At 30.6% G+C, this 23,608-nt stretch overlaps 3 protein-coding genes across 3 annotated transcripts in view; 1 reads left to right on the top strand and 2 right to left on the bottom strand.

Annotated features, from left to right (window-relative positions):
* LOC143079903 (uncharacterized) overlaps positions 1 to 23,608 on the bottom strand; it is a 270,874-nt gene that overhangs the window by 212,750 nt on the left and 34,516 nt on the right. The gene's annotated exons all lie outside the window — the stretch shown is intronic.
* LOC143079908 (lipopolysaccharide-binding protein-like) lies at positions 1,953 to 8,254 on the top strand. The gene is made up of 8 exons (XM_076255538.1): positions 1,953 to 2,005; positions 2,636 to 2,704; positions 3,339 to 3,506; positions 4,204 to 4,271; positions 5,216 to 5,258; positions 5,563 to 5,624; positions 6,373 to 6,451; positions 7,929 to 8,254. Exons 1-8 carry the CDS (start codon positions 1,976 to 1,978, stop codon positions 8,025 to 8,027), a joined length of 618 nt encoding a protein of 205 aa, XP_076111653.1. The 5' UTR covers positions 1,953 to 1,975; the 3' UTR covers positions 8,028 to 8,254.
* On the bottom strand, positions 11,026 to 22,960 carry LOC143079909 (uncharacterized). The gene is made up of 9 exons (XM_076255539.1): positions 22,874 to 22,960; positions 22,381 to 22,452; positions 20,834 to 20,905; positions 17,995 to 18,066; positions 17,198 to 17,349; positions 15,047 to 15,148; positions 13,163 to 14,465; positions 11,692 to 11,734; positions 11,026 to 11,357 (listed from the first exon to the last, which is right to left on the bottom strand). Exons 3-7 carry the CDS (start codon positions 20,875 to 20,877, stop codon positions 14,344 to 14,346), a joined length of 492 nt encoding a protein of 163 aa, XP_076111654.1. The 5' UTR covers positions 20,878 to 20,905; positions 22,381 to 22,452; positions 22,874 to 22,960; the 3' UTR covers positions 11,026 to 11,357; positions 11,692 to 11,734; positions 13,163 to 14,343.

The raw sequence follows: 23,608 nt of genomic DNA, 5'->3' as shown, positions 1-23,608 counted from the left end.
TTTGACAGTTTTAGAATGCTTTAAACAAACCGATTTTCACGAGCGATTTATTATCACGTCTTTCGCTAGAAAAAATTACACGAATATAAATCGACGCGAATATGTAAAACTTGGATATTTCCTTATGGAACTACATCAAACAAATAAGTAAATCGCGAAATTAAATAGCCGCGAAGGGAACAAGAACGTGTTAAACACGACATCAAGTATCCGAAAAACTAACTTGGTTTAAAGTATAACATTTGTTTTACGATGATGATAAAATTATGTGAATTAGAGCCCTGTGATTCTTTACTTTATTGGAACTAGAATTTAGATATCTAGGTATCATAATTATGTTCGAGTTCAATATTGCAAAAGCAAAAGTAAGCAGCGTTTTTATCGTTTTCCTCAGTTCTTTAAAACTGAATGCGGCAATAAACTAGTATTACGTTACAGATGTGTGGAATAGTTCAAAATCTCATTGATAACAATGCACAGAAGAGTCTTTCAACTATGAAAGGTATATTTTTTTTTATCCAGCATTTAATTGTAATTTTTTCATATGTGATTCGAAACTCATAAACTCTGGAAAAGTTATAAGTCAGTCAAATTTTATCATTATGACATGACTTATAGATACTTATTTGATCTGAAATCAGCTTGATATTTTATAAAACCACCTCTCTTATTTTGAAGAATTCATGTTGTCTTTTAATTGTCTATTGGTTATCTGTGTGGTTGAAATGCTGACTCTATTACCCATATGTCTCTTCATTCAACACATTTCGGATACTGTTTTATTTGTTGATTGAGTCAAAAAGCTGATGTTAAATTGTTGTCAACATATGTTCTACTTTAAACTATATATAAAGTTCAGGTGAAACTAGGTAAAGTCCCGACACTTGACTACAGACTCATGTCAGCTCCAAAGGCAACTCCGCAGTATATGGAAGCGAGTCTTAAGGTAAAATTTTCAATGTTATCTTTTGTTGTCTTTTGTTGTTATAAAAAAGCTACCCTTTCAAAAGTTGATATTCCCTTAGAGTTTTGAAAATATTAATACTTCTAAAATTAGAGGATCACAATTTTGAGTTTTAAACAGCATTTAATTTCGATGTTTGTTAATAAAACAGTTAGAAGAAGAAGAATCGAAAGCAGTTCAAAACATGACGTCTTCTGAATACTTTTGATGTTTAAACATGTTAAATATGCTACGGTCGTTATATTTGCAATTCCCTGTCAAGCTTCAGTGTAAAACTAAGAGTCGTGGCATTTTGAAAAATAATAAGCAGACATTTCTAGTTTGCTAAACAAACACAAAAATTCTTATGAGATAACTGGTCTACGAAATTACACTGTCTTATTGTTTGATGAAAATTGTATTATGTTTTATTAACAGGGAGAAATACTCTGGACTAGTGATAAAACTGAAGCACCATTTGCACCTCAATCTATGGCACCAATCACAGACAGCAAGAGAATGGTTTACATCACATTGTCAGATTATGTCTTCAACACTTTGTTTTATCAAGCGCATAAACATAAAAGAGGGACGAAAGATACCAAAGGGACAGTCAAACTCATAAATCTAAAACAAACTGACAACGCCATGGCTAAAAATGAAAACGACAAACAGAAAAACAATAGAACACATGACACAACATAGAAAACTCAAGAATAAACAACACGAACCCCACCAAAAACTAAGGGTGATACCAGGTGCTCCGGAAGGGTAAGCAGATCCTGCTCCACATGTGGCACCCGTCGTGTTGCTTATGTGATTACAAATCCGGTAAATAGTCTAATTCGGTAGGTCACATTCATGAAAGGGAAGGGGATTGTAGTTACGACGTAAGGAACATATCCGATATCATTTTTGAAACGGTTATTCCATAACGGTCAACCAACTCGTGATGGCGTCCGTAAAATTTACGAAGGGATTATTTCAACCTCACCATTTGGAACTCCTGGTTTAATAGCTTCCTTGCATAACATGCTGGTGTTCAACTTGACTTCAAAAAATGTAATTATATGTTTCATATAAACTGTAAAAACAATTGAACAGTTATTTTCACATAACACTGACACAAGATGAAACTACCATGCTAATTCCTCAAAAAGTACTAAATGATATTTTGTTAACTAGCCAACAATTAAACGTGTACACATATCGCAAAATGTTTTGACATGCAGTATGAAAAGAAAAGGTTTATTGTTTGATCAAATTCTATTTTGTCTAGCAGTTTTAATTGTGAGAAAATATATGTAGCAGTCAATTTGTATACTTCAATACTTATAAACAAGCATTTGTATATAGTACATCGATATCGAAACCTAAATTAAAACAGACTAATACAGACTATCACAAATTTACCACCAACATCAACTGCTTTACAAACAAATTGAAATTACAAACGTAAAATGACCAGGTTTCTCTAAACTTAATCAAAATATATTTTTTTTTAAATTCTGCAAATCGCAGAAAAATCAAAGCTTAAACACCATGAATAATTTAAACTTTCATTTCTAAAACGCATAAAAACGTTTATAGGATACAGTGTACTTTTAATGTTGGTTTATATTTCATTTTCGTTATTAAATTTTATAGTTTTGAGAAAAATAACAATCTTTTTTTCTCTTTCTACATTCCAAGATCAAAGACAAGAAAGATATATTGAACACAACCTGTTCCGGTCTGTGTATTGGGAAATTCATTCCACAGGTAAATTAAAGAATAAATGAAATTGAAAGCGTATTTCAAAATTTTCTTTGTATTTCTTTGTAAATGTATTGTACCAAAAGCATATTATACAATTTGATTAACAAATATGTAGAAAACACAATTTTTAGTTAAATGCGATTTTTCAGTTATTATTAGATCTATTATAGACATGTATGTGGAACAACTTTTAAATAGGTTGCTATCAAACTTCTTTAAGATGTTTGGCCAATCATTGTTATAAGAATGATACCAGGATACAATAGATAGTCAGAGTTACAGTATCACGAGTATGTCAAGAATATATAAAGATTTGATTGGACAGGGAGTATTATAATATTGTTTCCCGTCAGTTGCTTAATACACGTCCTTTAAAATTGTAATTTCACTTTGAAGAATTTAAGCAGGCTAGGTCAATACAAACAGTGAAACTTTTAGTTGATGATACACCAATGTTGTCTTAACACGAACAGTTTATTTGCAATTTATAAAAGATCCTAATGAAGTTTTGTCTTGATAAAGATTTATAATTTTATATATATAGCCATGCTATTGTAATGTTATAGATGCAATGTTTTTGCAATAAAATCTTGCAGCAAAAGATATTTTATAGTATTTTATCTTTTATTACTTGAAGATCGGAAAAGCTTTCCCAAATAGTACAGTAGAACTACACATGCTTAGCACTAAACCACCAGTGACAAATATATCAGTCGGAGTCCTTGGTGTGCGAGCGGAAGGGAACATAACCCTGTTGGCTAGGAAATCAGACAAAAGTCTACATTATTTGTTTACAATCTATGCTGTGAGTATGTTTTTAATTTTATCACACTAGGTTATCAAAAGAAACTGAAAATATTTGCATTTTAATTAATATTCCGTTTAAAAGTATTTATGAAATATATTAGGCTTATAAATTTGTACGTCAAAAGGGCGTTTCGTCGAAATAATTCAGTCAATATATATGACAAATATGTATGGTTCATATTATATATTTTGGGGTATCTTCATATAAACACATGTATTGCTAATTGATTCATGTATATTTATTTTCACACGAAAAGGAAGATAGTTGTAATATCTAGTGAACGTGTGACACATGTGAAATACTAAGAAGGAAAATGGGTTTATGTGTGATACACGATAAAGGGTATATATGGCCACCAAAACAAAGTTTTCCGTTCAACTAAATGGCCCCTGAAAACAAAGTTTCGCGTTCAAGTCAATCCTACGAAAAAAGTAGAATATTGCATTAAAAACAAATAATAACTTTGTGTTCAACATCGCCCGTAATAATAAAGATAAATTAGAATATGAATATTATATAATCTATTATACTATAGTTTACAAAAAATATTGATATACGCGAGATGAATATTTCTAGGATCGTTACATATACATGTATCAATATATTTGTTCTGAAGATGAAAAGCCGAACATGAAATTGTATAATGTATGTGGTCCGTACTGATTTATTCCACATTACAGATTCTTTTTATCAGAAAGCATCAATAAAAGTGAATCTTTCAATGGCAAATGAGATGATACATGGAAAACTTTACGATATGAAGTAAGTATTCTGACCATTATTATAAATCATGTTTAGCAGAATATGCTCACCATTCCAGTACATTAAATACTAGTATGTTTTCCGATTTGAATTTGTGTAATTTAAATATATCAATACATATTTCATTGTAATCTGTAATCTACCGATATAAGTATGCACCTCACGGGATGTGGTGCAACTTGATTTGTAATCAGCATCTTAGTGAAACACACGATATAAGAACAATCTGTTTTCATTTCTCTTTAGTGATTAATGTATCACTGAATTTTGATTTTAATAATATGACATTTGTAACCTCTCCTACTCTTTTCCTAAACCGTCGACAATTCAAGCGTGAACATATTGTTCCAAAGTGTGTATCTTTTAGTCCTGTTACACAATAAAATTGGATACGGAATACAACGCTGGTGACATTTATTTGTCGATAATTTATAAAACGCTCGTATCAATTGACACAAGAAGCTAACGAAAATCTATGGTTTGCATAAAAATATTCATTTAAATGGTCGTTACTGCAACACATGTTATCTCGAGAGTGTAAAGTCGTTGATATAAGAAGATGTGGTTTGAATGCCAATGAGATAACTCTCCGTTGTAAGTACGTTCTTATACATCGAGCCCTGCATGGATTACATTGATTCGGTAATTTTTTATTTACTACTTTTATACAGTACCAATTGTCAAAGGAGTATGTTCTGCGTAAACTACCAGATCATATACATTTCATCATCCCGGGGGTTGAGTAATGTCCTACATTGTAATTGCTCATGTTATAGTTTTCTGTCAAATTTGGTTTTCGTATTGCTTGTTTTTCCGTTGATATTTTATGAAATGGTGATGTCTGTTTTTATTGCACCTGTAGCTTGTTTATCGAACGGAAACATGAAAAACTAATTGTGATATTTATAAGTTACAACCAAAATAAAATACCATTTGTTTTTCAGGATTCAAACAAAAGTTACGAACTCTGCCATTGGTACAATAAATGTAAGTACTTCACATGTTTTTAGTGAAAAAGAAAATAAATGGTTTATCGATATAAGTTTGTAAGAAGCGTAGATTGGATATTGTATATAATTATTTAATTTTGTTACAAAAAAACATCAATAATGTCAAACAATTATGACGAACGAGAAAGACTATTTTACAGTATTTAAGACCCATTTTGTTTTTATACATTAATGTATCATCATAAAAACCATATCTTCTCTATCATATATACACACGGTATTTCCCGTTACCATAGAGATATCAATATTCTATATTTATCATTCTGTCTATCTCTTTATAGGATAAAGCCTTACAATTTCTTGTTGACAGTGCAACCATAACCACCATAGAACCAATGATCAACGGTACGTATATTTATAATAAACATTAGAAAACTTATATAGTGAAACATTCATACTGTGATAGACGGAATTGGTACATAATGCATAAAAGCAAGCTAACATATGCATTTTATTTTGTGAGGCCATTAATGGGTGAATTATTGATTAATAGTTGTTTGCTAAACATCAAGTTCATACGTATTCAAGACGTCCTGCTACACACACCGATTTATAACTTAAAGATGTAAAAGGGTATGCAGGTCTTGCTTAACTAGTTGCAAAAGCCGTCTGGGTCACATATTTATAAAATATAAACAAAGGTACTGCTTTTATGATTTGACGCCAGACGCGTTTTTTTCGTTTTCGCAAGACTCGACAATGCACTTGGTTGAAGAATTCGAAATTCAAATTAACAACGCAACAGCAGAACGTCAAACTAGAAAAATTGAAAAGCCACATCTGTCTTTAAAGACTAATCTATGACTGAATTTACAAAACATATATTGATGTGAATGGCCGTATAAATAATAGTTCATGTTAAGCGTTACAATGTTTTATTCTTTTTATTAGCAATCAAGTATTCTATTACAATTGAAAAAGAATACACAGATATCAAATTAAAACTGTAAAATTAAAATAATGTTTTTGAAAATAACCTTCCGTAAAGAAAAACATCTGGTTAAATGTTTTAAATTCCATATAACCACGGACACAGACATTTATCGTGTTAACGCGTTGTAGACTCAATATTGACTCATATTTGGTATTATTGGTCTCGGAACCAAGGGGTTTCCTATGCCATCGACAAAGGATTTACAATTCCAACAGTCTGGTATTAAACTATTGCCGGTAAGTATAACATGTCTGTACTGGATTCTTTGAGATTACTTGTATATATGTGTTGATTTTGTTCGATGTTTTGTAAGATAATTACCATAATGTGTATTCATTTGCAATACAATGATGCAAAATTATCATTACTACTGATCAAATAAAAATAACTCCCACATAACACACAGTTCACTTCACTGTTCTTTTATATATTTCTAGTGCAAGCATCGTCGATGTTTTTAAAACGATGGAACTAAAAACGGTGGAAAAACACGCTTCTTTCCTTGATAAAATACTTATACCTGAATAACATGTGTAGAAAATTGATTGACAAATTAAAAAATATCAAGAACTTAAAAAAATATTTTGTGAAAAAAATATAAAGAAAGGAAATGGACACCACAGGCTGGGTTCCTTCCTTGCACTATATGGTATCTGAGTCAATCTTTGTCCAAACTAGCAAAGGACAGGATGCCAGTCTATTGAAGATGTGACTAAAGATCAGAAACAGCATGACCAACCGACCATTAAGACAAAATAAATCAAATACAAGCAAAAAATACAACACATAAACCAGTGAATTAGTACGAGAACCCCTTGTAAATCGAGAAGGGAATTTAACTTTTTGTTCGAGTGATATCTGTCGATCTGCTCAACAATAGACCTGTTATTTGTAGAAAATATTACAGAAAAGTTTCGTTACTTGTTAGTAGATATCTAGTGGTAATAGTTATCAAAGGTACCAGGATTATAATTTAGTACGCCAGACGAGCGTTTCGTCTACATGAAAATCATCAGTGACGCTCATATCAAAATATATAAAGAGCCAATCATGTACAATCTGCTAAAGAGTTGTGCCAAATACGGCTAAGGTAATATATGCCTGGGATAGAAAATCCTTAGTTTTTTGAAAAAAAATCAATATTTTGTAAACAGGAAATTTATAAAAAGTGACCACATTATTGATACTCATGTCAACACCGAAGTGTTGACTACTGGGCTGGTGATGCCCTTTGGCATTATAAAACTAAAAATCCATTAAACTTTGAACCCTCAATTATGAATATATTTTGAAACCACGGAATCAATACAATATAAACCTTTGGTCGACAAATTTAAACCAAAAATGTAAAACAATGCCATAACAAATATTAACAGCGCACAAATTGATTTCATGTTCAGTTTTTGACCATGTAGCTGTAAGTTCAAATAGCCTCGCGATTAATTGCGTTCTGCACATATCTTTTAACAATATTTGTTTAACAGTAATAAAACTAAACAGAATTACATGAAATGAATATTTTTACTTACAGGTTGTTCATGTTGTTTTCAAAATAGTTCAAATAACAAAACACATTCATTTTACAATTACGAACAGAAAGTTGGATATATGTGTGTAGGGTTATCCAACCTGATAATTGAAATATTAATAGGAAAGCTATAATCTAAAACTTTAGACACTATGTATAATTCGTTTCCTCTTTTTTAATTTCAGAACACGATTCTTATTGAAACGGATTTGAAGTATGCTCCTAAATCAACTGTGCTGAAATTTGTGCCTATGAATGAGAGATACCTTGCAAACGAAATTTGATAAAAGAAATTATGATGTGTGTGTGTGTTGGTGTGCAATCAAAAATGGTTCGGTCTACTGAACAAAATCACATTTGTTAACGAAAGATATCCGCAACGTCTGAAAATAAGTTTATTTTTCAATTCGTATTATGCCATGCTTAAATATAGTGCTGTGCAGAATTGAAAATTGAACAGCAATGACTTTAAGTGTACAGCTAGATTGTAAATAAAATTAAATTCTCATAATGTCATTTTTTTCTATCAAATTTTTACAATTGCAACTAAATATTTTAAGAACTTCAAGAAATATACAATACACCTGTAACCCCTATCGTGTACGCCTTTAAGTTTAATAAGACTCATACATGTATACAAGACGCTAGGATCATGAAATGAGAAAAACAGAAGAAGCAAAGATGATGCCACTTAAGTCATATTTGCACAAGGGAATCGTAACATTAGTGTCAGTATATTGATATAAATGTATAAACTAGAATTTGTATTAACTGACGGAAACAAATTAAACTGGAAATGGTAAACACTGACAGAACACTTAAATCGTAATATTTTCAATTTGTTATGATGAAACTTAAACCAAAACAAAGACTAATAAACAAATTAAACAAGCACAGTATAAACATTTAAGAAAACACAATTTCCGTCCAAAATCTGAACGAGTGAGAGGTTACACTAGCTATGAAACATGGTTAAATCCACCATTTTCTCCATAAGAATGCCTGTACCAAGTTAGATATATGACAGTTTTTATCCATTTGTTTGATATGTTTGACCATTTGATTTTGCCATTTGAATACGAACTTTCCGTTTGAAATTTCCTTGGAGTTCGATATTTTTATACTATTGTAAGCATTGGATGGAGTTATACAATCGATTTTTATCTTGAGGCTGCTTTATGTATCAATGACATACAGTCGGATTATTAACACATCTTTAACAAAACAATTTTAGCTTTAAATTTTCTGTTATATAACATTTGTGTACGTTTCAGCGATAAAGTGAATAGTCAGGTAGTAGGTATTCCTATGGGCACTAAATGTGCCCCTTTAATAGCAGATTTATTTCTATATTGCTACGAATCTCAGTTTATGACCAAACTCAGTAAAGGCCCATCATTGTTATATTTGGTTGATACATTCAAAAAAACCTAACGATATCTGGATAATATTTTTTCGTTGAAGAATCCAGAGTTCTCTAATTATACTTCCGAAATTTACCCAAAAGAACTTACTTTAACTAAATATAACATAAACAGCAGCAGTTTTCCTTTTCTAGATTTAGACATTTCAATTTCTAACGGGAAACTACATACTAAAATTTACGACAAAAGAGACGATTTGTCATTTCCTATTGTTAATTTTCCATTTTTAGACGGCGATATGTCTTTGGCTCTATCATACGGTGTTTATATACTCCAACTCGTTACCATGAATTACTTAAAACTTATACTTAATTCTTTCATAGATACAAATATTCGATTAGTCAATTTGGCTGTACCTGTAGAAAACGTATTAAAAATTTCACATCCTAAATTTTACGGTAATATTGTACTTAAAGCGAGAAAATCACCATGTGATCCGTGTAAACTCATCGAACCTTTAAACAAACTTATAAGTAAGGGTTATCGTAAAAAATATTGTTATTAGATTTCTGAATATAGTTTACATGGGCACTAATATCGATTTTGTCATTAGCAAATTAAAACATAACTTAAATTGTATCTTCTTTTGAGGCGGGATGTATAGAGACACACATAAGTTAATTTTTATCTCTAAAGAAGTCGGTCCTCACTATCCTACTACCTGTCGAAACATTTATGTTTGACATTGCACAAGTCAAGTCTTCTCTGACTGTTCATGACGTTAAAATACTAAATCCCTGGGATGTGTTTAGTTGAGTTTAGTCTCATGATTTTTTATTATTAATTGTTTTTGGCTTTTAACTAGCTGTCAGTAACTGCGAGTACTCTCAAATCGTATTTTCTTGTTAATTCGACCTGTTGATACTTTTTATAATGTTTTTTGTTATTTGATATTAATATGGATCTTGTTTATATACCAGCTTTGATTCTTTGGAATATCTACTAATTTTCACTTACTTCATTTGTATGCACATCAAGATTATTCTCCTTAAATCTGTACAGGGAAGTTTTAGCTAGCTCTAATTGTATAGTTTTATTGTTGATATTCCCCCCCCCCCCCATTTTGTATCTAGTGTTAAATTATGTTTTTATATGACAGAACTTTCTTTGTATTTCTAATTATTGGAAGAATTTTATACACATAAGAAGAATACCTAAAACGACAAAGTTATTTTTCATTTACCTGTAGATATTATTAAAACCGGGTTTTTTCAAAAGTGATTATTTTCGAAGGGTTAAATATTTCGCGGTGGTTTCTTGCCATGGCTTTGTTTGGACTTGTTTGTTTGCTTTTTGGCCTTGAATGTTTGTCCCTTATATTTTATTAACTGTACATTTGCATTCAGGTATCGCAGATTAAATTTATTCGTGGATAGTGTATTAACATTTTTTGATTGAGTTAAGCCTTCCAATTGATATTTTATCGTGTTATGCTAGTGTTACAGAAAAAAGAAGAAGGTTTGGTACCATTAAAAAGTTTATTCCCGCTGCAAATGTTTGCACTTGTCCTTAGTCAGGAATCTGATATACAGTAGTTGTCGTTTGTTTATGTAATTGATACGTGTTTCTTGTTTCTCGTTTTTTATATAGATTAGACCGTTGGTTTTCCCGTTTGAATGGTTTTACACTAGTTATTTTGGGACCCTTCATAGATTTTTGTTCGCTGTGAGCCAAGGCTCCGTGTTGAAGGCCATGTATTGACCTATAATGGTTTACTTTTAAAAATTGTTATTTGGATGGAGAGTTGTTTCATTGGCACTCATACCACATCTTCCTATAATATCCAATTGAATAATAACAACAACTAAAAATTATATTGATATATTTAACTTTATATAAGATCAAAAAATCATGTATCAACAAAAGTCAGTACTTTGAAAGCATACCAGGTTCAAGGAGCATATTTTTTTTAACTTGGCTGCTCGTTGGTTGAAAAAAACCATAAGACTACCCACAGCAGTAAATATATGAATGACTTTCATAGATCAGTGTATTTGTGTTGTATTTGTAAATGCAAGACGTGCATCCTTATCAACGTCGAACAATACCGTTCAAATGAATGAGGAATAACATGACACGATATCAGTTGAATTGTACCAGTAGTTTGCCTCAACTATGAACAACGGCATGATATAATTTGGTTTCGATGGAGGCGATTGTGCTTGCTGTTAATTCCATATAAGTTGGAATCTAAAAAAAATGTTAATGTCTTGTATATTAATACATTGACGCTTTCTTCAATAAGGCAAGCTTTCGTTCATAAGTTTATTTAAAAATTAATAAAATCCTTACTATTTTTATTTTGAAGTATATTATGACAGTGAAATATAGATTCTAGGAAATGACGTTGTTTATCATCTTATACGTGTTATAGTGTTTTTTAATTTGCCTTTGTAAATTATCAACTTTTGCTTTTTTGTAATATCGTTTTAGTGTGGTTTGGTAGTTATACAACGAGATTGTGTGATTGTGCTGTAGACATGCAATACAAGCAATTTATCTTTAATTCCTTATAAGAGCTTACTAATAACCGGATCATTGGAAGTTCTATAACAGGTTCTTCAGATCTGAAAAACAAACAAAACATACAAAATATAGCCTCATTTTAAAATTTCATGATTTTTATTTATTATTTCAATCTATCAGTCATAGAGTTTTTACAATGATAACAAATAACTCAGATTATTTTTGATACAAATATTACCGAAATGTGTTTTCATTTGTTTACAGTAATACCAATACGTAGGAAATATTTGTTTTTTCTTAATATGTATTATTTTCTGGTATCTTCTTGTTGACCTAGACAGAATTGGTGGAGTAACAACATTTATGAGGCGGACGAAAGATACCAAAGGTACAGGCAAACTCATAAATCGAAAATAAACTGACAACGTCATGGCTAAAAATTAAAAAAAAGACAAACAGACAAAAACTAGGGTTGATCTCGGGTTTGAAGTTATCTCCTGGGTGTTATTATGTTTATTTGTACTGTATTCCAGTCACGTATATTGTCATTTCAGAGGTAATATTAGCATTGCCATATACGCCGAATATTTGTCTAGCCAGATTCAACCACCTTTGTATTCTTGAAATGTTCTGTAGAAAGTCATGGATATGGGAGTTGTTATGAAACAGTACGTTTTTGTGTAAACTATATATATGTTGGCGTTTGTTTTTGTTACTGTTCAGTGTTTTCGTTGTTCCGTTGTTTGCTTTCTTTATAAGATTTGTTTTCGCGTTGATAAAATCTTTTACATCAATTATATGGTCATTTTTTATAAATTTTCTGTTTACAAAACTTTGAATTTTTCGAAAAACTAAGGATTTTCTTACCCCAGGAGTAGATTACCTTAGCCGTATTTGGCACAACTTTTTGGAATTAAGGATCCTCAATGCTCTTCAACTTTGTATTATTTTAGCTTTTTAACTATTTTGATCTGAGCGTCACTGATGAGTCTTATGTAGACGAAACGCGCGTCGGCGTATAAAATTATAATCCTGGTACTTTTGATAACTATTTACAGTGATATATTTCAGCTGATTTTTTTAATACAAACATTTGGCATAAAGCATAGCTGCTAAATTCCAGAATGAATAGTTTATATACTAGTATATAGCTAGTAGACGCAAACGATGGCGTATTGCAAAAAAGTACCAAGCTCAAAGACGAGTCTTCTTCCTTTTGTTTTAATTTAGACAGGGATATTTTTCTCACTTTTTTTTACATTGGTTGGTGGATGCGTTTTTATTAGCTCTTATCTTATAAGGGAACGTGTTCAAGACGCGTACTCGGAATATGCTGACAAAATGGCCAATCTTTGGCGAGTATTTGACATGTACCATAACATTATCATCGTAATGAGTGTCATTATAATACATCTATAACATGCATACACATTAATGGAAAGTTATTAACAGACAACCCTATTGGAATGGTTGTGTAAGAATAAATACACACATCAGATCATAAAATTACTCATTCTTGAAATAATTACCTTTAAATGCGTTTTCTAATCATCGCGTTCCATGTCGTAATCTTCAGTTTCTGGAACCATTTTCTCAAAATCGTAGATACGTTATTGCAAAGACAATGAAGAAATCAGATTAAATCAGAAAATTTGCTATTATAAGTATAATGTTGATTTTCCTTAAACAAAACTAATCTAAATGGCGAATTATTTTCAATATAGGATACAAGGTATGAAGATAGAAATATAAAAAAAAATAAGAAAATACAAATGTTTTGAAAACCCTTGAATGTTTTTCATTGACGAAGAATTTATCTTTTTAATTATAAATAGAATTGATTGAAACAAAAAAGAAAACACTAACTGTTTTGAAAACACTTCAATATGTTCTTTCACAAACAGTTTAAGTGTTTAATTATATACAACAATGCTAATAATTCGACCAGAGCAATATGAAACTGACAATGCAATTAAATAACAATAAATAAATTTATAAACTAAAATTCAAACGAAAACAAATCTGCAGGAAAAACAGATTTTAACTCATAACTGCTTCTAATATTCTATATTTTCATATAAAGTAGATAATTTTTACACAATCATTGCACCTTTCAAAAATTATGTTATCATATTTTGACTATATTTTCTAATAATTGTTTAATAACTACAAGAGTATTAACGTAATATTCTTACAAACATGCAATTTAGTAATGAAACAAAAGTTATTAATGTTAGTAGGTGACACGTATATAAGAATGGTATGTTATATATTGTATCATAAGATATTTAGGATTAAGTTAATAATGAGTTTAAGCTCATACATCGTTTCAAATGAAAATTGAGAATAACACCATATTATCTTGTACATATGACATTATAATAAAATTGAGAATGGAAATGGTGACATTATAACATTTATTCATCTTTAAATGATACAATATTAAACTTATAAATAAAAGTGGTTTGGCATATTTTAATGACACATGAATATGTAAATATCACTTCGAACTATTAGTTCTCTTTTTTCACATATGCTGTTTTTCATTTTAATATTCTGAATAAATCAGAAAAATGCAAGATCGCTCATTAATTAAAATATATTTATATACATTTCGCTAAATCTTAAGGTTTGTGCCTTTTACTGATAAATTTAACGATTGTTTTAAAGGCTTTCGTTTCATAATTATATGATCAATTTGTTACCTAAATCAAAAGTGCTTACCAGGACAATAGGTTGGTTGATGGTTGTCACAGACACACTTCGCTGTTCCATTTATTGGTTCTACAAAGCAGTTTCCAAGTCCACAGTCATATGTCATACACTGACTTTCTGTTTAAGTATATATTAAAAAATAATGCTAATTTTAAAACGCTGTCTGTGCCAATGAGATTTTCTACTTTACACGATGTGAAATGTATAAAATCAAATTATAAATTGCATAAGTTCCAATGATAGTAATTGACAACAGCTCTACGGTCATTCGAGACGCACTGATTTTATGTTCTATTATCAAATTTCAAATTTTGTTGCTCATATTTTGCTTTTCCCAACTGGTGTAATCACCATTATAGTTATGAAAAAACATTTTACCAAAACCAGAGTGAATATTTGTAACCAATAGACTTCATAATGATAACTTGAATTCACAGTAAAAAAAAAACCATGGTTAATCTAATCATAATTTTCTAAAATAATACATTATTTTTCTGTTCAATTTCAACTGCCATAAACATTTGTATTTTTGTTTTGATAAGGTGTACAGTGTATTACTGTTATCATTGACATTAAATATATAAAATGACTATAGTTTAAAACATTTTTCATAATCAACGTGATGAGGATTTTTCTAATTAAAATATTGATAATTTCAAAGTAGCTTTATATATTAATATAAAAACAAGTGTGTTCACCTAGACAAAATTCGCCAGTCCATTGTCCAATACAGTCACATATAACTTTTCCATCCCCACGCGTAATACATTTTCCGCCATTAAAGCATTGGCAACTATCAGCTTAAATGAAATTATACCAACCTTATCAAATTATGTAAAAATTGCGTTTAATATTATAAAATTGATAAATATGTTGTATACAGTGAGAATATTTTGCATTCTGGAACTATTTTTAGCCACAGCATGTTCGTTGTTTTCGTTTTATGACCTTTTCCAAGAGCCCAAGAGTCAATATCACTCAATTAAAGTGATTGAGGTGAAAAGTTTAGTAGCCATAGAAAAGCTAGACGGTTTGAGTAACGGTAATACTGTGATCCAATAATAGCAAAGGTTTCGAGAGAAACCCCAATTGTAGATTTTGATGTCGTGCTATCGTACCTAGCTCTATGTTGACACGTTGAACCCACGACGATAATATTACACATAGCTTTTTTATAACATTCATATGTACAAGTGATTTATTCATAGAAATATTATTAAAACATTTCACACGAGTCCTCCGTGCAGTTGATACGCCTGGCATCTTTAAACGTTGTTACATCTTTGAAAAATACGTCGTGTGGTCAATGAATATTTTAATGGGTAAAACCTTGGCACATATATGAATAGAAATAACCGGTTAAAATAGACTAATTATGACATTATGTTAGTTTCATTCTAAAAGTATTAATTTCAAGCCTGAATGCAAATATATCAAAAATAATTTGAAATAAAAAATGAAAACACTTATATTTGCCGAGCTGTTGGTTCCTGCTGATTAAATCATGTCACCTCATTAAAGACACGTATTATGGTTCTGATTAAAAATAAAAGGTGAAATGGAATGATCAGAGATACTATGACGGAGTTTATATGATATACAATGTTCGAACAGTATACTTGAACAAAATTCACAGTTAAGAAACCAAAATGACGTTTATTTGTTTTTCTTCATGAACAATATTGACTTATGAACACGCATACTATAATAAATGGGCATTTGAATTCATCATGTTTTTTGAAGATGTTTCTGTGTAAAATAATATTTTGAAATGAAACGCCATCGGTCGTTTGGAGTCAAAATGATATAAATACTGATCAGCAGGTTATTTATAATATTTGAATTGTGAAATATGTACGAGCGAATCGAACAAGTTAAGCTATATAATCACCATAAGATGGTGACAAGGGAACATCACCATTTACAAATGGATAATTAACAACAGGAAATGAAAAAAATGAAAATCATCTCATTTATCATTACTTTTGTATTAATTTTCCCGTTAAAGATATAGATGTCAAGATCCCGGTAAGGGCCGTGTTCATTGTTGGTATAAGCTTTAGTTTAAGTCAGTTCAGCATGGAACAACTCTTTTTTGTACATACTGTGGTCGTCATTATTGAGCGTCAATATATCATCCAAATATCTGAAAGTGTTATAATTTTTTATATATCAGATTTTGTTTCAATGGGTCTTTGCTGATTGTAATCATAAATTGTAACCGATAACAATATATAAACTGGTCAGCGATCAAACTTGCACAGTTAGTCTCCATTGGAATTCCGATAACTTGACGATATACAATTGCGAACACAAATGTTATCTAGTAAAAATTCAAGGGCAGTTACAGTATCAAAGCAGGTCCAATTGACAAAGTTCTGTTGTTGACTTTAAAGAGTTTTCACATTTATATTTGCATTCTGACTTTTTAAATGCCCCTTCAATTAGGTGTGTGAATTCTTTCCTAATAATACCATGAGGTAAGGTGGTATATAGGGTAGAAAAATCAAAACTTTGAACAGATCTGAAATCACCAAACCAAGTCAATTTATCAAGTACTTCCAAAGATATTTGTACACTCCAAAAGTAATAAATTCCACTATTTTCATAGTGTCGAGGATTGTATAAGTTATCTGTGTAGGCTTTTTAAAATATATTTTTTTATCTTTGATTGTTCATGTGTGTAAATGATGTCAAGACTTGTGAACATTTCAATGATTTTTCTTCTACAATGTATAATTATTTTAATAGAGTAGACACATTATTTTAAGAATACAAGCGTCTTATTAAAAAGTAATAAACTAGTTTATTTCTTTAATATAATCACTTATCATTTTTATATTACTTACGATTACATTTGTCAAGCTCAGTGGATCTCAGAGATATAACCAATTTTCCGTCGCTACATCTAGCGCTTGTTCCAATAGATGCTCTTTCAATAATCCAGGACCAGAACGGAATTACACTGCAATTACAGTTGATTGGATTTGAAGTAAGGTCCCTGCAAACATAAAAAGTTTGTGCAAAATAACCGGTGTTAAAGTTCATGTTAATGTCTAGTAGCAGACAACATAAAAATGAACAAGTAGGTAGATGATTTTTTTTACATAAGTTATAACATTGCTGGAATTAAATGAATATAAAACTCAATAGGTTTTATGTCCAAACACAAGGAAATTAGAAAACATTATAAAAAATTACATAGAAATGCTGCAATTTAACCCTTTTTATGATTTTTCAAATTCATTTTTTTGTGATTAACAATACTGCATTGTAAAAGAGCGATTCATAACTAACTATGCAAGGCAAATTTTAAAAAAAGATTTATGGTATGGTTGAATTGTTCGCATTTTGTAATTTTGACATCTGATAGGTTCCTTTATGGTACGGTAAGGGTTTTTATTATTGTTGAACGCCGAGCTATGACCTGTTTCTGCTTGAATTTACATCGTTAATTAAGTATAGTCTTTGAATCTGGTGTTATCACGAACCCAAATAAACTGCCTCCATATTAATGAAATTTAAACTTATTGCACAAGTGCTTGAAATGGTCTTCTAAACAGCTGAAAAAATGTCAAGGAACAAATCTGATTAGGTATGAGCGTTTGTGTTTGTGTGTGTTTTTCTTCAATATTTGCCTACTTACAACGTTGATAGTTCAGTTAAGTTTCCCAGAGCATGTTCCTCAATTAGACTAATGTTGTTTCCACTTAAATCACTGTAACAAATTTCTATATATAGTTAGGTTCTTAATGGTCCTATAAAAAATCAGTTTTCAAGAGTGAAAGAAAAATATCTGACTTTTTGATAACAATAACATCACGTCTCGTGTGCAGGGTCAAACCGATCAGTTGACTTTTGTTATCAGGTCAATGATTGGAAAACACTTTCTTTAAAATATTATATATACTCTATATACAGGCACTGATTGAATGTTGGCTCATAGATTTGGAAACTTCTCAATTGGACAACATAAACATTATTTTTGATGTCTGTCAGAATATGAGGCAAATTTATGGGTATGTAAGATATTATTCATTTTAAATTCGATAGAAAAGATACGTTCAACACAGTCACTAAACCTTGAGTTATTAAGTGAAATATCTGCATTTGAATTGCAGATCGTGAATTAAAAGGATAATACAAGTTTTAAAGATAAAAGACAAAATGTAAAAAGAAAGATTATTGATTGTAAAGTGCAATAACTCCGATACCGAGTCTTATTGCGGTTTTCCATCTACGTCGTCTGGTCTTTAACGTACTGAGCGTGGCTTATTCCTGATTATGATGACTGTTATGCTGAGTGTCAATTCGTATTGCTTTTAGACGTGTCTGGATATGTCTTCATCCAACATTCATGTATTTAGTAATTATTTTTTATTTGTAATTATGCTTGGATATCGTTTGAGGCGTCATTTCGTTTTTTTTTCTATTTGTATGTAAAAGAAATGACAATTAATCACCAAGTTCACTTATATGATTTTAGTTTAAAGCAACTTTATGCACAGGATAGTCAGAAAATACAATTACTTAATTACAAACACAATTCTATATTAATATGTTATCTTGTATTTGTTAGGAAATACAACAAAATAACACCATTATAAACATAATCCTGATTCAATATTCAATATTTATAAATTTAAATGTGATTTCACATTTTGCGGCGTTGATACATTCATGCGATGCAGAGTTTATAATTTGATTATGCTTTATTTGTATAGTGTCGTTAATTAATTTTAGGTGATAGAGTGGTTAGTAAACATGTCGAAATATACAATTTTATCTTACCTCCTATACATTTCTAGGAATGTGATTGGTTAAAAGCGTCCGCTTGAAGACCGTTTATATTTGATATTAGGTTAGTATGGAGGCGGGGCTTATTTCATACACGGTTAGTAGCGGAGTTCCGTCCCTTTATATTCCATATAAGGTGGTAGGGAGGCGGGGCTTATTTCATACACGGTAAGTAGTGGTATTACGTCTCTTGATAAAAACAAAACGGAACTGAGAAAAATTCTAACAGACGAAGAAATTGATGATTAAGATTGAAATAAATTCATTAAACAAATTTAAACCCAACAAGTTGTTATCGTTGGCTATTCTTGTAGGATCAATGGAAGTAGTTTCTAAATGCTGACAGTATTGAAGACTGGCTTGCTCATTTTGATAGATCACAAGTCTAAATTTTACACGTTAAGATAGTCGGTAAGATAAATTCGTTACATAGTGTGCTAGTGACGTAATAGATAGATAGATAGTTTCCGCTCCGCTCTCACTGAATATGGAATTTACTGACCCCATATATACTGTATTAGGTCACTAGCACACTATGTAACTAATAATATAATTTTCTATGTATTTCTCTGGTTTAATGCGACGCGACGAATATTTGTAACATTTAAATCCCTATTGATGATGACCAATTGTTATTCCGATACTAATTCATTAGAAAAAATATGCCACAGAACTTGACGAATATTCTAAAAAAACTTGAAATAGATTGATATTTCGTTAATGAATTAATGCACGATGTTGGCACATAAACGTCATAGTTGAACGTAACGAAATACAAATGACAAATACAAATACGTAAAATATGTTTTTGGATTATGGATTAACAGTCTGTAGTTGAAGAGTTGCCGTCGTCGGTTGATAGTCGCAAATGCAGTTTTACTGGCGAACCATACCTGGAGGAATATGTGTTGATCTTGGATAAAAGAACACGTATTTGAAAAAGGCAATTTTCCTTTAAATTGACGTTTTAAACTGTCTTTTTTCTTAAACGTTTTCGAGAAATTTCATGGTTGATTGATGTCTAAGAATTCTGTATTTGAAATTTAACATACATTGCTACATATATCTTCAAATTCAGAAAATATAGAAAAATAAGATAAACATAGAATTTGAACTTTTACCTTATTTTATGCAAAACTGTTACCTAATTTCTTTTTGAAGACATCGAAACTGTTAAAGTTCTTATTTTGGCGAATCCAATGATATTTAATATAGCAATATAGTTTGACGATTAAATTTTGAGTCTAGTCACCGTACTATAAGCGTCTGTGGCTAACAAATGAAATGACACCAATGAAAACACAAAGACATGATAATGCTATATAGCATATACCTTGTAAATGTTTGGATATCTACGACACTTGACATTGAAATCTGGTATCACATGGTATATACATTTCTCAGTTAATAAGAAACGCTAAGTGTTACTACACGTGCCTTCCTTTGTCTATTTGCTCTAGTTTACTATCTTTTTGTGCAAAAGACAAGGTTCCTAGTCCCTCTCTATTTGCAGTTAATGCGATATCTTCATGTTTTGATATGTATTCTGATTTGAATTCTTAATAATTTAGCATTTAGCCACGAGCATCACTGAAGAGACATGTATTGTCGAAATGCGCATCTGGTGCAAGAAAATTGGTACCGTTAATGTTATTATGCATTAGTTATCGTGAATAAAGGTAACTTACAGATAATAAAGTGATGGAAGATTAACAAATGTGTATTCTACCATTGACGTTAGCTCATTGTTATGTAGGTACCTAGTGAACAAAAAAAAAACTATTTTGTTAGGTAACATGTACGAGGATTGGTGTTGAACAGTTAGAATAAAGATTTGGATTGAATAATACTTTTTTTACTTTCAGAGATAGGTTTTAAGGGAAAATCGATTAAAACATAGAATATGAGGTATACATCTACGTACTGAATTCAAGACAGCTGTAACATGTACTGTACAAAGTTCACAATGATTTGCCGCATTAGTAGGATTTCTATGCGCGTTACAGTCTATGATACTGTTTTCACAATCCGTGTTTTTCAACGAACTTATATAAACTTAGCGATGTAAGCGAACAATTCCTCTTAAACGTTATCATCTGTCTGTTCTTTACATGTAACCACTTGTAATATGTTAACGACTTCGTTGTTTCTTTGGTATGCATATTACCAATATAATGGCGTTTTTACTACCGATGAGTAATTTTCATATGTCCATTGAAAACTAAGATGATGGTTGTTTTCATGTCTAATATACGAGTGTCAAATTCATCAACGAAATCAGCCCCCTTCTGCATTCACTTGCTTCACATTGTTATATGATTTTCGTTTAAATATATGATCACATTCAGGCAAATACGCAACCAATTTCCAATAATTATTTGATCTAACGTCATTTGAATACGATTTGAATGAGGTAGAATTATTGACTGATAATCCAATATTTAAAGGATGTTTATGAGATTATGATTACAAAAGTTAACTAAGCTGACTGCTGATAGCAGAATGGTTACATAATTTTTGAAACAAAGTAGAATCATATTTTTTCAATTGTAGGTGATGGGCGTATGATTGGTAAATTCAAAGAGACGAATCTCAAATGTATCCTTGATGGATATGCGTTAACCAGAAAGTTATGTGTTATCTACACAATATTATGTGTATTAGTTTCGAAATTGTATCTTAAAATCCTAACACCTCCCTTATCAAAGATTAAATGAAGTAGTAAGAAAGACCAAGAATACTATAAGAAAGGTTAAACAACAAAGTTATCATAACTTAAAAATAAAAATAAAAATACATATATTAGCGAATCTCAAATTTGTCCGGTAATAGCAGATTATATATTTGAACAAACGTTAAAGTGTAGGCAAACTGCAATAAGAGGAACTCAGCCATGTAGAAACCAACATACAAATACCTAAGTCAAGAAATTATATGTCATAAAACAAGACGAATGATATCGGGTGATACTCAAGTAGTTAAAAAGTGAAATTGACATGGCCGTGGTATAACATTAAAAAAAACTTTTGAAAGACAAACGATTCCACAAAACACTAAATGAAAAAAATAGACTAAGCAACAAGAACATCAACAAAAGCGATTTTTCATAAGCTGAAAACAACATTGCAATACGTTGAAAGTTATTATTCGAGTTTATAGAATTTCTATTTATTTTCATGTATCATTGTTAGGAGCTTTGGCTTTGATTAAGTAGTAATGTATACAATATACTTACAGATATCTCAGGTTTGGTAGATTTACAAAAGCTAACTGCTTTATTGTAGATATTTCATTGTTGTATAGATGCCTGAAAAGATCAAATAAACTTAAAAGGCACCTGTCAGTCAGATAAAATTAAGTAAGCTTGTCAAGTATATTGACGTTGATGCAGTTTGTCAACCTGATCATTCTTTCTATTTTTTGTAAAAGAGGAAGGGGGATTACAAGCCATCGACGGCCGTACAGAACCAAAAAATATAAAAAAAAGAAAAAGAATCGTGAAATGTCAACAATGTTATAAACTATTTTGAAGTCAAGCGTTTTCCTGACTCAACATTTATTGATATTGATCTACCCTATTATGCTGATATACGCATTATAGTATAACTGATAAACTAGACGTTACTGTTTTTTGCTTTGAATTAATTCAAAGAGCTCAATCTATATTATATAAAATGACGATTCCACATGAACTTTTTTCTGAATGCAGTAATTGGTTCTATACTTACAGCTCATACAAATTTGTAATGTTGACGAATGTACTACTCTCTATAGCCTGTATCTTGTTGCGATAAAGATATCTGTAATATACAAATATTTGCAACAGCAGTTATCGGTGTTCAAATTTACTCAAACGACTTTGAAGAAATCTGAAAGGAGAAATTATGGCGCATCGATATAGTCATGTAAAAAATGACGGATTAAACCTGATTTTAAAGCTAGCTAAACCATTCACTTGTACAATGTATGACAGTAGTATAAAATTCCATTATGTTGACAGCAGACTTAATAGGTAAAAACGTCAAAAATTGAGATACAGACGTCAACATTATGATATGATATGTATCATAATCACATTAAAAACAGATAACTGTTTCAAAAATTGGCATTTAGCCAAGAACATAAATGAAAAAAATAAAGACAAAAACTTAGAATCAACCATAAAACAATGGCACAATGTTGGGATGTATAAGTGAACAATAAGCTATAGTCTGCCTGGTTACAGAACTACTGAAATAGAGAAAATTCAAGATGAACGACACATGCCAAAAATTTCAAAAATTATGATGAAGTAGACTGTTTCCTTGTTGAACATATAGTGATTTATACCTTTACATTTGAATTGCTTTACACTTAATCGCTGGTAAACTAGACGGAGATGTGTTACTTTGAATCAATACAGTTGGAGTTCACCCACATTATAATTCCTTATTTAACGGAGTATTATTGTACATCTAACGCCG

This window comes from Mytilus galloprovincialis, chromosome 6 (genome assembly GCF_965363235.1).
Source record: "Mytilus galloprovincialis chromosome 6, xbMytGall1.hap1.1, whole genome shotgun sequence".
NCBI lineage: Eukaryota > Metazoa > Mollusca > Bivalvia > Mytilida > Mytilidae > Mytilus > Mytilus galloprovincialis.
This window is presented reverse-complemented; position numbering and strand designations above follow the sequence as displayed.